Below are 15,850 nucleotides of genomic sequence, written 5' to 3' on the forward strand. Positions count from 1 at the left end.
GGTCACCACGATGTAAAAAAGATGTCAAGATTCTAGAAAGAGTACAGAGAAGAGCAACAAAGATGATTGGAAGACTGGAGGCTAAAACATATAAGGAATGGTTGCTGGAATTGGGTATGTGTAGTTTAATGAAGAGAAGGGTGAGGGGTGACATGATAGCAGTGTTCCAATATCTCAGGGGCTGCCACAAAGAAGAGGGAGCCAAGCTATTCTCCAAAGCACCTGAAAGCAGGACAAGAAGCAATGGATGGAAACTAGTCAAGGAGAGAAGCAACCTAGAACTAAGGAGAAACTTCCTGACAGTTAGAACAATTAACCAGTGGAACAACCTGCCTCCAGAATGCTCCAACAATGGAAGTTTTTAAGAGGAGACTGGACAGCCATTTTTCTGAAATAGTATAGGGTTTCCTGCCTTAGCAGGGTGTTGGACTAGATGACCTCCAAGGTCCCTTCCAACTACTTCTTCTTCTTCTTCTTCTTCTTCTTCTTCTTCTTCTTCTTCTTCTTCTTCTTCTTCTTCTTCTTCTTCTTCTTCTTCTTCTTCTTCTTCTTATTATTATTATTATTATTATTATTATTATTATTATTATTATTATTATTATTATTATTATTATTATTATGATGTGTTTATGTTGGTTTGTAAGCTGCCCGGAACCACTTAATAATATGAGAAGAAAAGAAGGGCAGAAATAGTTAGTGAAAGAACAGCTTTAAAGTAAAAGTAAAGAATAGACTCTTGGTTAATTAATGATTATTATTATTGGCATATGGTGTTGTTACAGTAATCAGGAGACCACAATGCTATTTTAGAGTAGTAGTTTGGCTTGCCAAGGTATCAGCCCTATTATAGGACTCGCTTGCACACTTCCCAAGATTCACCACAGGAGGGCGAGCTGACTGTGCACCAGAGAGAAAGACGAGTGGCTTTTCCTGCAGCATCACCCAAGGCCCTGTCCTTTCCTCAACCTGCTTTGCAAGTGAGTGCCACAACCAGGAAAGTTCAGAGCCATTAGGAATCTGATTGCCTGCAGAGAGCACTAGTTCATCTCCCCACCAAGTGGTATCTATCTATCTACTCTCATCGAACTGTTTAGAACTGTTAGGTGGACAGAGGCTGAGGCCAGTGACAGGAGCCCATCCTGCCATGCAGTGCTAGCACTTGAACCACTGGAGTTGAGACCATCTCCAGCATCATTAAGCCATTGAGCCACCAGCCCTCTTATGGTCAATTGACTGATGGTGATGATGATGGTGATGATGGTGATGATGATGGTGATGATAGGGGTCTAATCTGCATTGGATGATTCTGAGCATTATTTTACTAGCATGTGATATTAATATTAGTATTGGAATATAGATCAACCTCTTTCAGTCTATTGGCCACTGTGTTGTTCTCCAGATTTGCTTGGGGTAGCTAGTTGGAACTTTGAGTGATTTTTCTTCTTCTTCTTTGCTTTTTTAAAAACCTCTTTCTTCATTTATGGAAATCTCTGCTCACATTTGTAACTACTTTGAGTATTCATTGATTCATTCATTGATTCATTCATTCATGTTCAGTCCACAATTTCCATGTTTCTTTATCAAGGAGGTTCAGAACTTCAAAGTGATTCCTGATGTTTCTCTTTTTAACTCTTTTTATTGTTTTGCTGTTCTGCTTGTATATTTCCTGTGAGAGTTGGCATGAATGTTACTTAAGGATTGGGAAAGTCAGCCCGCTAGCCACTAGTTCAGAACCTGGCCCATAGGAAGTGCTAATAGAGAAGGTGAGAATTCCTACCTAATCCCCATTCCTGGAATATTCCTCTTTTCTGCAGCCAAGTTGCCTTGGTACCTTACCACCATCAGACATGCTTCAATATGACCACTTCGGCAATATTGCAAAATGTCAGTGTAGCATGAGAGAATAACACCTAATGGAGGAAGACATGTCATCATGGCAGTATCCCATTTCATAGCTGGAATGAGAGCTAGATGGCTGATTTTAAAAGAAGATGGTAGTATAGACACACAAATCAGGGTGTGTAATTACTGACATTAGGCATGACCTGTGTGAAAGTCCCTTCATTTGCTAAGTTGTTTAGATGAAAATGGATTTGACCTTGTTTCCCATCTAAACTCATGAATGACTCTGTTAAAGAAAATATCATGGTGATTCCTAACCAAAGTAGTGACTTGGCACCTAGGGAGGCAATTCCATTTTACCAGAACGCCTAGTCTTTTCTTATTGGAAGAGGGTAACTTTTTAGGAGAAATTACATTACAGGACACATTGGAAATTGGATTCTCCTATCCTTGATCTTACTCCCAATTGATCCAAGTTCTTGTTCTGTACCAGCCTACTACTGGCCCTGCAGAAAAGGCAGGGACAACCCCTTTACAAAACGGCAAGAGGCTGGAACTAAGCCTGCCAAATTTATTAACATAAAACAGAGCAAACAGAGCAAACAGAAACACGAACCATGAAACAGGAGCTATTCAAACGGTTGCCTTCAGCAAACCAGCCCTCCCACACATTCCCCTTTTAAACAGTTCAAGGCATGGCTTCTCTCTGCCTCCTTCCGAGGTGCCCCATTGCCTTCCTCTGTTTACTCCTGATTGACTGCCTCCTGCATCGGGTGTCCTTGAACAGGGCCAGCTGTGGGTCATCTTCATCCATGCTGTCAGGCTCACACAGCTGGGTCTGCGTCATAACCAGATGGGAGGGGCCTGGCTGAGGGCTCTGTGGAGCCTCAGGTCTATCCTCTGGAGGCTCTCCAACACCCCCCTCCTCCTCCTCTGAATCGTCCGACCCAACTGCCAAACCCATAGGCTGACCCTGAATCACAACAGTTCTCTTCCTGTTAATTCTTTCTTAGAGGGGCAATACAATATGGAGAAGAGTGTGGGTGATGCTAGAAATGTACAAATAATAGCTTTATGAAAGTGATTAGAACTGAGTTCCAGTAACCATAGCAAGGGTAAAAGTGACCCTATGTGTATCTTCAGAAAAAAGAAGCAGGTGGCATTCAGTTCCAAAGGGAAATAAAGTACTTTGAGATGTACTTTATGATTCAGTCACTAGGTTTCAGGAGATTCATTCAATGTAACAACTGGTGCATAGTTGAGTTAAGGTCAACTTGTTTGCTTCAATGTTTTTGCACTTTCCTAAAATAATTATTATAATTATGGAAATCACTGGTGTTATCAACTTGTCTAGCCAGAGTTCTGGTGGCCTTGTGGACGTTTAAAGGATTTGAAGAGAAAAAGCAGAAATGTCAATATAAACAAAACAGGACCATGAAATTAGGGACTTGGTGTAGCAGGAATCTGCCATAAACTCATGTCAGCTTGTCCTGATGATATTATAGTTATGCTTAAGATAGCTCTCTCTTGAATACCTTTCAGTGCATGCTTTCATAATCTCTATTTCCCACTGTAATACATCTCTTAGCAGAGCAGGGGAGCTTGTTTCATAAACTGGGCTGACACAGTAAACAGATATGGGAAAAACTGCATCTTAGGTGAAGGTTTAGCATTAGAAATGAGGAGGTTTGCAGTATTGGCAATCCTGCTGCTGCTGCTTCCTAACACAGTGGGCAAAGCAAATTCTGTTAAATGCATGCAAAGTGAACCTCAGCGTATCTTGCTTGAGTGGCATAAACCAGGTGACATCTTCATCGGTGGGGTTACCTCTCACATCATTCCTATTTTTTCTGAGATAACATTTACAAAACTTCCTTCTCAAGACTGGATATACGTTCCAATGTAAGAAACCCATTTTCTCCCTTCCTCACAAAGCTTTCAGTGATGACTAGAGGCTCTCCCCTTTGTTTGTTTATTATTGGTGGCATACAAATTTCTTAGGATGGCATTGTAGTGACATCCCAAAGGATAAGAGAAAATTACTTGCTATTGCCAGACATTCATAAAATAAATTAACTAAAATAATATATGCCACATATATTCTGACTTTTTCTCTGTTCCCTCTTCTTTCTCGTGGATCATCACATGGCAAGAAGAGATTTATGTATTTAGAACCATATAGTAAGAGCCTTGGTGGAGCAGTGGGCTAACGCCTCCTTAAGTAACACCAGCTGCCTGCAATTAGTGCAGGTTCACATCCCACCAGGCTCAAGGTTGACTCAGCCTTCCATCCTTCCGAGGTAGGTAAAATGAGGACCCAGATTGTTGGGGGCAATTAAGCTGACTTTGTAATAATGCTGCTTGGGGTGTGTGTGAAAACCCTAACAAGCAGTCATATACATAGAATGAAGGCTACTGCTAAGCTTGTAAGCCGCCCTGAGTCTTTGGAGAAGGGCGGGATATAAATGGAATTAAAATAAAAATAAATAAAAATAGTAGACATCTAGATTCATCCACCATAGTTCTGGTATGCCTATTCATTCCTAATCATCCAGATTTAACTCTATCACTTCTTGTTTCCTGAAAGATTCCACAAAGGATAGTTCTCCTGCAGCAACATAGTGGGTTTTTAAAAAATGAAATGGGAAATCAACAATCCCGCTAAACATTAATTTCTTTTTTGGGGGGGGGGCGGACATGTATTTCATTTTTTTCTCCTCTAATAGCAAACATCCCTCCTAAAATTTCCATTGGTCCAAAAGATGTTTCAGAAATAAAAATAGCTTCTAAGGACATTCAGTCCTAAAATATTGAAATGGACATGCAGTTGGGGAATCAGTTTTGGATAACATCAGTTGAAATATATTATTGTGTAGAATCTGTGAAAAAGATATTATTATTGTTTCTGTACCAGGCATCTGAAATAATACTATACAATGCTTTTGCAGAAATGCTCTATTGAAAGCTCATCTGGAAAACTGCATTCTCTTTTAGATGATTTCTGGTCTTAAATGAATGCTATAAAGCTGGAAAAGAGTAGAAAGGTGCACCCAAAATAATGGTAACACAGCAATATCTGTATTTGTCCAGTGTCTAATCTCTACTGAGACAGAGGTTCTATCATCCTAATTTCTTTCTAGTTGGTTTCTTGGAGAACTTTCAAAGCCAAGGTTGACTCAGAAGTGTCTTGGAGAGATATTTTCATGTCTCTTCTACTTTTTCATTATATAACAGCTCACTTTCATTTAAACATGTTTCAATTTAACCCCTCTCTCAATTTCAGATCTTCATTGCTAGAATTTGTTAGACAAATTATACATGTTATACATTATTATACATGCTGAGTTATAGTCAGAAGAAGGCAACAATTTAAATTCCTGGATAAAAAGATTACTTTAACATTCCAGCTGTATTTTAGTAGTGCAGCAATGGATTCAAGACCATTGAGGATCCTCCAGAGCAACTAGTACGGAAATGTATTAAAAAAAAATCATTTTAATCCTATCCAAGACATACAGTACATACATAGGCAAGACATACCTATAGAACAATCAAACTAATGGTATTATTACTGGAATTATCCAGTACCCCAAATCTACTGAGGCAGATATTCTGTCACCCTAATTTCTTTCTAGTTGGTGTGCTGAAGAACATTCAAATCCAGGGCTGAATCAGAACTGCCTTGGGGAGAGATTCTTATGTCCCTTCTATCAGCTGTCTAGTACATTAATACAATTTTGAAGAAACCATGAACAGAACTGAGAATAGATTATTATATATCTGGCATAGTTCTTTGATAAGTCTGTACCATAAAAATACATTTCTCAAAAGATCACATTCATAGAAAACAAGAAAAGGAATGAAATTAAAACAGTAGCCAAGAGAAAATTGCATTACATTTGAGGGGTGAACAGAAATTAGTAAATGAATGAAAGTCACAGATCCAGTTGTTCCAGTTCCATTAAGGAATACCTACGTTGTGTTAACTAACTTCAGAATTAGGATCAGTAAAAGTTTAATAAGAAATGCTAACGTCATACATCTGGATCCAGATTTATTTATGCTTGGACTGGACCCACTGTAATTATGGCCAGAATAATTTCAATTCCATTTAATTTTTTGAGGATAATTAAGCCTGAATTCAATTCACGGGGATAAGAAATGAATAAAATCTATTGTTTAGGTTGTTCTTGCATTGAATGCAATTCCATACAAAGAGCGTATTATTTGATGAAGTTAAGTCAGCATAATTGCCATTGAAATCCTCAATTGCTATAGCTCAGTGATGAGGATATAGATCTGATCTGGCTGCTGACTAGCACTTTTTTATTTAATTTATTTATTTATTTATTAATTTAATTTATATACCGCCCTTCTCTCAAGAGACTCAGGGCGGTGAACAGGGCAATACATAAAAAATTAGATACAAAAATTAAAATTATTAAAACATGATTAAACAATGCCCATAAATAATACAAATTTAAAATTGAAGTCATTTATAAAAATCCCACCCCGTCCCATCAGGCCAGGCCCGCTTGTTTAAAGAGATGGGTTTTAAGGTCGCGCCGGAAGGAGCGGAGATCGGGCGCCATCCGGAGCTCAACCGGAAGATGGTTCCATAAATCCGGTGCATAGTTCATGGATGTAATCACTTGGGTGGTAACTATGGCCTATTTTATTGTTTCTAAAGGGAAACAATAAATAATTAAAATTAGTTAATTTTAATTTCTGCCTACAAGCATCCAATCTCTTTCTTTGCAGATTGATCACAAAGTTCATCCAACATATCCTAGCCTTGGTCTTCGCCATTGATGAGATCAATGGGAATCCTGAGCTCTTACCCAATGTAACTCTTGGGTTCCACATCCATGACAGCTACACTGATTCAAGGACAACCTTCCGTGCCACTTTGGACCTGCTCTCCAACTCACATCAGTTTCTTCCCAACTACAAGTGTGGAAGCAGTCAAAAATTAATAGGTGTCATTGGTGGACTAAGTGCTGATACTTCCTTGTGTATAGAAGATGTCTTGGGCCTTTACAAGGTTCCCCAGGTAAGAACTATGGATGGGCACCAGGACATTTGTGATAATCTGATACTTAATCCCTTCTTCTCATTGCCTCCTGGTAAGTGAGTTGACCATCAAAAAATAAGGTTGCATGATTCAAGAAAAAGGATTTAGTATATGAAGACATAAATAAGTGCATCGTGATCCCTGAATATGTGTCTTTTTGTGTGTTTTGTAAAAACACTTATTAACTGAGAAATTCTCCCTTAATTACAACCAGTTGAGACAGAGTTTTTTTTATATAAAATGATGTACCATTGGTATATGTCACCAGAGAAATTACCTTGTATGTAAATTGTACAATTATGTTGAAATGTGAACAACAAGATGGGACCTTTTCTCATATTTGGTGGAGATGTAAAAAAAAGCTAGAAAATTCCAGATTCAAATAAGCAAATTGATTCAGAGGATTTTAAAGATTAATATACAATTGAGATCAGAAGTTTGTCTTTTGGGTTTGATGGACCAACACTTGGGGAAAAAGTCATTGAGCTTTGTTTTTGTGTGTGATAACTGTAGCAAGATTACTGTGTGCACAAAGTCGGAAAGATTTGGCATTATCTACAATGGAGGAATAGTTCATGAAGATGATAGATTTTAGCCGTAATGGATGGCCAAATTGACTTGTTTGATCAAAGACAGTATCTACTGTACATATATTGCTGACTGGAAACCACTTATAAATGTTTTGTATGAAACAGAAAATGAACGTATGATTTATGGTTTGGGTGATTAGACACAATTGATTATATAAAGAGGAGAGTTAGAATAAGAGCTAGATTTTACATATAATTGCTGAAAACAAAATGTGAAATTACTTCTTTGCATCTTTTTTTGTTTTCAAAGCTATTTTTAGCTTTCTCTTTGATTTTTTCCTAATCTTTCTCTTATTTTATGTTAATTTATATTTTCTTTAATAAAAATTATATATAAGCTTTGTAGTACATTTAAGCCTGAAAAAATAATAGTACAGAATAACATTTTATAAATTACACTACAGCTACTTGATGAGTTCAAAAATATTGCTATCATCAATTTCTTTAAGTGATAGGAAAAACATTATTATATGAAAAAATGTATTATCATAAAAACTGTATGATATGGACACAGCAGACTACTCCAGCTAATGTGTGTGTGCATGTATATGTGCATGCATACACGCAAACACAGACACATACAAACTCACAAATATTGGGGGGGGGAATTAAGTACTCATACTTCTTGAAATTCTATGCCATTACTATATGTTAAGGATTACATTCCAATTCTCCAAATGGAGTACAAGTTGGTGATCAAATTGTTCTCTTTGCTATTGCTCCTAATCCAGTGGAAAGAGAGTAATGATGAAGAACAATAAGAAAAATAATAGCTTTAGAATAGCAATAGCACTTAGACTTATATCGCTTCACAATGCTTTAGAGCCCTCTCTAAGCAGTTCACAGAGTTAGCATATCGCCCCCAACAATCTAGATCCTCATTTTACTGACCTTAGAAGGATGGAGGTCTGAGTCAACCTTGAGCCACTCAGAATTGAACTCCTGGAGTGAGTGGTGAGTTAGCCTGCAGTACTGCATTGTAACCACTATACCACCATGGCTCTTTATGAGGGTGAGACGCAAAACATCAGACCATAACAAAGAGATTTTTCCATCAAATAACTCATCAACATTCAATATTCCACTGAAATGAGATAGATGGATACTTGATAAATGGAAAGATAGATACAGTAGATGGATAGATAGATAGATAGATAGATAGATAGATAGATAGATAGATAGATGATAGATAGATAGATAGATAGATAGATAGATAGATAGATAGATAGATAGATAGATAGATAGATAATGGATGGATAGATAGATGATAGATATTAGATGGATAGATGGATGGATGGATGGATGGATGGATGGATGGATGGATGGATAGATAGATAGATAGATAGATAGATAGATAGAGGATAGATAGATAGATAGATAGATAGATAGATAGATAGATAGATAGATAGATAGATGTCAGACAGACAGACGGATGGATGCTATGCAGGGTTTTGTCATCTTTCCATTTCATTCCTCTTTGAAACATATGTCTTTTTTCTCTAGCTTTCTTATGGTTCATTTCAACCAACAGTAATTTATGATTCTGACTTCTCTTCTTTTTATCGCATGGTTCCAAATGAAGCCCTTCAACTTTGGGGAATAGTACAGTTACTTCTGCATTTCAGGTGGAAATGGGTTGGCCTTGTCAGTATTGATGACCAAAGTGGAGAACATTTCTTGGAGGTTTTGCAACCCAAACTTTCTCAGCAGGGAATATGTTCTGCCTTCATAAAAAGAATTCCAAAAACTCATCCAATGTGCAGTATAGAAGAAATTCTTGAAAAAATTCCTAATCACATCTCAGATTTCCAAAACAGCAGAGCCAATGCAGTCATTGTATATGGAGAAAGTGTAACCTTGTTCTGGCTGGCAGATCTTTTATGGTGGAATGACATGCTAACTCCAAAACAGACGTCCAAACATTCTTCAGGAAAAGTGTGGATTGCAACAGCCCAAATTGATTTTGTATTCAACAACTTTCAAAAACATTTTGATATACAGATCTTCCATGGTACCCTTTCCTTTTCAATTCACTCAAAGAAAGTTTTAGCCTTTGAAGAATTTCTTCAGAAAGTAAAGCCTTCTTTGGCAAATGAAAAGAGTTTCATCAACAATTTTTGGGAAAATGCTTTCAGTTGTTTCATTTCCAACTCAACCACAACAAATTTATGTACTGGAGAAGAGATGTTGCAGAATCTTCCTACACCTTTCTTTGAAATGGGCATGACTGGTCACAGTTACAGCATCTACAATGCAGTTTATGTCATGGCACATGCCTTAGATATGATGTATTCATCCAACCACAGATCTAAGGCAATACCAATCTCTCAAGACATTGAACCCTGGCAGGTAACAACTCCTTCCTAACCTTACTGCTACAAAGTGCAGGGTTTATTACTTGTGGAAATATTTTCTGTGGGCCTTTTATAATTGTTTACACTTTTTCCCCCCAAGCTCCATTCAGTTGTTCAAAAAATCTCTTTCAACAACAGTGTTGGAGATGAGGTGACCTTGAATGAACATGGAGAAGTCCTGGATGGATTTGATCTTGTCAACTTGATCACTTTTCCAAATGGCTCTTACACCAAGGTGAAAGTGGGAAGAGTGAATCCTAAAACACTGCTACAGAAAGAATTGGTGGTGACTGATGAAAGAATCCAGTGGCATGCAGATTTCACCCAGGTAGCAAAAACATTATTGTGCTGAAATAATGGTTTGCTTACTTGCTTGGTAGCTAGCAGCTTGCTTGCTGCTTATTCATCTATCTATCTATCTATCTATCTATCTATCTATCTATCTATCTATCTATCTATCTATCTATCATCTATCTATCTATCTATCTATCTATCTATCTATCTATCTATCTATCTATCTATCTATCTATCATCTATTTGCTGTATTTGTTCATTTAATTTATATTCTGCCCATCTTGCTATCTATTTGAACAGGGTGGTAGCAGATTTCATATTTGAGAAATTTTAAACAGATTAAAAGTGGCCACCAGCATATTTTAAACAGTAAATTATTAGTTAGTAAGAAGAATTTTGGGGAGGCGGATGAATAATGAACTGAGACATGGGGTACAAACCTTGCAAATTCTTATAGCCAAGAGCATCCAACTTTATGTGAAAACTCTTCGTTCCATTATTCTGAGCAGCTGACAGATGAAAACCAAAATTGATCTTTTCTCCATCCTAATATTTTTGGACAGGTACCCCCTACTTCTCTGTGCAATGATCCCTGCCAGCCTGGATTTCGGAAGGTCAAGAAGGAAGCCAAGCCCTTCTGCTGCTATGATTGTTTTCAATGTGAAGAAGGAAAGATTTCCCATCTGATGGGTATGTCTGCCCCATTTTAAGCGTGCCAGAAATGAGACCTAATGAAGTTTTACTTCAGTCATTGCTTGACTGCCTCTTCTTCATTCCATTCATGTAGAAACAGAAAACTCACTCCCTTTCAAATTTTTATAAATCAATTTAGAATAATCAGCAAGAGAAAAAGCACGATGATGAATTAACAATTAAAAAATTGGAGAAATGCAGTATATGATTAAGTAAATAGTCTTTAAAGGCTGCCCTGTGTGTGTGTGTGTGTGAGAGAGAGAGAGAGAGAGAGAGAGAGAGACTCTTATCTACTCCAAGTTGCTTTGACTGTTAGTAGTTCAGATTCTTGTAGAGAGCTTAAGCTTGCAACAAACCCTTATATTCATTTGAACTCCCTGGATTTCTTGATTTCCCCCGCACTTGACATGGATCATTGACAGATGGAAGTGACCTTCTTTCCATCACAACCTTTTGACCCTTGCTTTAAGGCAGAAAACATTTTCTTTTCCAGTGTTTGATAGAACCAACTACCAAAGTATCTCAAGGCTCTTGGCTGCAAAGATCCGTGACTAAGATTTTTCACCTGTTTCTTTTTCAGATATGGATGACTGTATCAGTTGCCCAGAAGATCACTATGTAAAAGATGGGGAAGACCTGTGCATTCCTAAAGTTATACATTTTCTCTCTTTTAAAGAACCTTTGGGGATCACCTCGGCTTCATTTGCTATCTCCCTTTCATTGACTGCATCTTTTGTGCTGGGAGTTTTTATTAAGCACCAGCACACTCCCATCATCAAAGCCAACAACCAAAGTCTCAGCTACAGTCTTCTTATATCCCTAATTCTCTCCTTCCTTTCTGCATTCTTCTTCTTTGACCGACCCATTCAAATAACTTGTCTTCTTCGACAAACATCCTTTGGCATCATCTTCTCAGTGGCAATTTCATGCATATTAGCAAAAACTATTATGGTGATCCTGGCTTTTTTGGCCATCCAACCACATTCCAAGATGAAAAAATGGATGGGGAGAAAACTGCCAATTTTTATTGTTCTTTCCTGTTCCCTTGTTCAAGCAGGCATTTTGGCCATTTGGCTAGGATCCTCACCACCATTCCCTGATGTTGACATGCACACATTTGAGGGAGAGATAGTGCTGGAATGTAATGAAGGTTCAACTAAAATGTTCTATTGTGTTCTAGGATATACGGGCTTCCTTTCCATTGTATCTTTCTTTGTGGCCTTTTTAGCAAAAAACTTACCTGATAGTTTCAACGAAGCCAAGTTCATCACGTTTAGCATGTTGGTCTTCTGCAGTGTCTGGCTGTCCTTTGTTCCAACCTACATTAGTACTAAAGGAAAATATATGGTAATTGTGGAGGTCTTCTCTATCTTTGCCTCCAGCACTGGCTTACTAAGTTGTATCTTTTTCCCCAAATGCTATGTGATTTTACTAAGACCTGATCTGAATCTCAGGGAGCAACTAATAAAGAAAAAGAAATAAGTGCAGTATAAAGAATTAGAATTTCCTCCCTTTTATAAGAAGACTGAATATCTTGGGGAGTAACAGCAGAATAAACTTACTTTATTCTCCATTATTTTCAGTTTCCAAATTTCAAACCCTGGGAAATTTGCTAATAGAGATATCTAGTGCCATAAGTGAATGCAGAAGAGCATATTTTGAATACAGTTGCAATAAGTTAAATGAATGTTGAGAGATTTATACCAAAACATATATTTTAGATCATTTTACATTCAGTACAAACGTGTGTAACAGGGAACGTTGTATGCAAAAGCAGTAGCGTTCTTCTTACTTATCTGTATTTATTATCTGTATTGCACTTTCTATATCCTTAAGATATTCCTTTTAATATCTTCCTTGTCACTTTTTATTTGTAAGTCCATTTGTAAAGTATAAATCTGTTTGGTCTGTTACTGACCAATTTTCTCTTCCACCCTTCAAACAGGACATTAAAGGTAGGAATTTGAAAGGCAGAGAGCAAAGAAAAAAGGACAAAATCAGTTAAGAGATTGTAAATGGGGCATCTCCTCCACCTTAACATATCCCATATTTTATTTATTTTATTTATTTATTTATTATGGGACTTATATGCCGCCCTATCTTCCAGAGGACTCAGGGCAGCTAACAGCAATAAAAACAACAGTACAAAAGTTAAGAAAAAATTAAATAACAGCCCCAAATATTAATTACACAGTTAAAAATTAAAACTTTTTAAAACCCATCATCAATCCAGGTCAGCCTGATGGAAAAGGAACGTTTTGAGGTCGCGGCGAAAGGACCAGAGGTCCGGGGCCATCCGAAGCTCAAGGGGGAGTTGATTCCAAAGGGCTGGCGCTCCCACAGAGAAGGCCCTCCCCCTGGGTGTCGCCAGCCGACATTGTCTGGCCGACGGCACCCTGAGGAGGCCCTCTCTGTGTGAGCGCACTGGGCGATGGGAAGTTGTTCCCGGCAGCAGACGGTCCTGCAGATATCCTGGGCCTAAGCCATGTAGGGCTTTAAAGGTAAGTACCAGCACCTGAAATTTTGCATCTTATCCCACTTTTACTTTGTTCAATAACTGTGCATACTGGCACACATTAAATGCTAGTTAATACCACAAGATATCAGTGTTGGACCAGAAACGTATACACAATAGTACTATTTTCCTAGTGAAAAGTCAAGCATTACTCCGCCCATTCACTAACTTTGCTAGTAATACCACAAGATGTCAGTGTTGAATTAGAAATGTACACAGAAACTTTGCAGTGAGATATCTAAACTTGAACTAAGGAGCATTTTCCCTCAATAGGCCAATAGCGAACAGAGCTGGAAGGGATCTTGGAGGCCTTTTAGTCAAATCCCCTCCCTCCCCCTGCAGGAAACCCTAAACCATTTCAGACAAGTGATTATCCAGTCTCTTCTTAAAAGCCTCCAGTGATGAAACACCCAAAAATTCTGAAGGCAAGCTATTCCACTGCTTAATTATTCTCACTGTTATGAAGTTTCTCCTTAATTCCAAGTTGCTTCTCTCCTTGATTAGTTCCCATCCATTGTTTCTTGTCTTGCATTCTGGTGCTTTGGAAAATAAGATGACTCCCCCTCTTCTTTGTGGTAGCACCTCAAATATTGGAACACTGTTATCGTGTCACCCTTCTTTTTTCTAAACTAGCCAAACTGCAGCCGTTCTTCATATGGTTTAGTTTCCAGACCCTTAAATATCTTATTTGCTTTTTTCTTCACTTAGTTGCTCTTTTCAAAGTCTCAATGTCTTGTTTATAACGTGGATTCATAGCTCACTCTGAGAACTATGAAGTAGTGGAACAACCTTCCTCCTAGACTCAAAGAAGTTCCATCACTAGAAATTTTAAAGCAAATGTTGGACACCCATTTACCTAAGATGGCATGAGGGATTAGCAGACTTCCAAGATATTTCCCAATTCTATCTTTCTATGATCTTTGTTTAAGCAAACTGTCTATTGCAAGAATTTAGAGGGAAGCAAGGAAATAAGTCCAAACTTGCTCAGGTTAGATCATATAGAATCATCTCATCCACTTCCTACTCTACAGGAAAAAGTGGGCAGTTTAAAAAAAAAACTAGTTTTGGAAGAGGAAAACAAGAGAATTTGGAGGAAAGAGCCACAAAATGTTGAAAATTGTTCATCTTTATCATGTCTGCTAAATCTCAAAACATAACATTGGAAGTTCTAAAAAAACAATAGAATAGAATAACAGAGTTGGAAGGGACCTTGGAGGTCTTCTAGTTCAACCCCCTGCTTAGGCAGGAAAACCTATACCATTTCAGACAAATGTTTGTCCAATTTCTTCTTAAAAACTTCCACTGTTGGAGCATTCACAACTTCTGGAGGCAGGTTGTTCCACTGATTAATTGTTCTGTCAGGAAACTCCTTCTCAGTTCTAGGTGGCTTCTGTTCTTGATTAGTTTTCATCCATTGCTTCTTGTCCTGCCTTCAGGTGCTTTGGAGAATAGCTTGACTCCCTCTTTTTTGTGGCAATCCCTGAGATATTGGAACACTGCTATCATGTCACCCCTAATCCTTCATTTCATTAAACTAGACATACCCAATTCCAGCCACTGTTCTTTATATGTGTTACACTACAATATGTTTTAGCCTCCAGTCCCCTGATCAACTTTGTTGCTCTTTTCTGCACTCTTTCTAGAGCAGGCATGTCAAACTGCTGGCCTGTGGCTGGATGTGTCACACTTGCTGGCAATGGGGAAAAAGTCCCAATATGTCACACGATGTCACATGATGTTGCAAATTTGACATGCCTGTTCTAGAGTCTCAACATCTTTTTTATAACGTGGTGAAAAAAACTGGATGCAATATTCCAAGTGTGGACTTACCAAGGCATTGTAAAGTGGTATTAACACTTCACATGATCTCAATTCTATCAAGTGGTGGGATTCAAATATGTGAACAAATGGTTCTCTGTGTGAATGCTGTTTCTGGAAGTCCATTCTGGGCCTGGGCAACAAAAAAATTAGCTACCAGTTCTGTCAAAGTGGTGCGAACTGGCTGAATCCCACCACTAAGTCTATCCCTCTCTTAATGCAGCCTAGCACTGTGTTGGCTTTTTGGGCAGCTGCAGCACACTGCTGGCTCATATTTGTCCACTAGGACTCCAAGATCCCTCTCACAATTACTATTATTGAGTACCACCTACTGTACCTGTTCATTACTTTTTTCACCATTAAATTTCATTTTGTTAGATAGCATCCAATGTTCAAGTCTGTCAAGATCTTTCTGTTTCTTAAACCTATCTGCTGGAGTATTGGCTATTCCTGCCAGCTTGGTGTCATGTGCAAATTTGATGAGTTCCTCATCTATCCCCTCCTCCAAATCATTGATGAAGATGTTAAAGAGTACTGGGCCTAAAAAGCTGAAAGTAAATCAAGATATCATCGGAATTTAATGAATATAGGTCAAGAAGTTTGAGTATAACTCTCAGTCAAGATTGTATGATGTATCGTAATGCCTCTCATTCTTTAAATGAATTAAAGT

At 38.0% G+C, this 15,850-nt stretch overlaps 1 protein-coding gene across 1 annotated transcript; it reads left to right on the forward strand.

Moving 5' to 3' along the window:
- Positions 1-3,520: 3,520 nt before the first annotated feature.
- LOC310649104 (vomeronasal type-2 receptor 26-like) lies at positions 3,521-12,329 on the forward strand (the record flags this gene model as incomplete). The annotated part of the gene is made up of 6 exons (XM_083377376.1): positions 3,521-3,744; positions 6,604-6,895; positions 9,010-9,855; positions 9,961-10,188; positions 10,718-10,844; positions 11,428-12,329. 6 exons carry the CDS (start codon positions 3,521-3,523, stop codon positions 12,327-12,329), a joined length of 2,619 nt encoding a protein of 872 aa, XP_083233502.1.
- Positions 12,330-15,850: the final 3,521 nt, after the last annotated feature.

This window comes from Vipera ursinii (assembly GCF_947247035.1).
Source record: "Vipera ursinii genome assembly, chromosome: Z".
Taxonomy (NCBI): Eukaryota; Metazoa; Chordata; class Lepidosauria; order Squamata; family Viperidae; genus Vipera; species Vipera ursinii.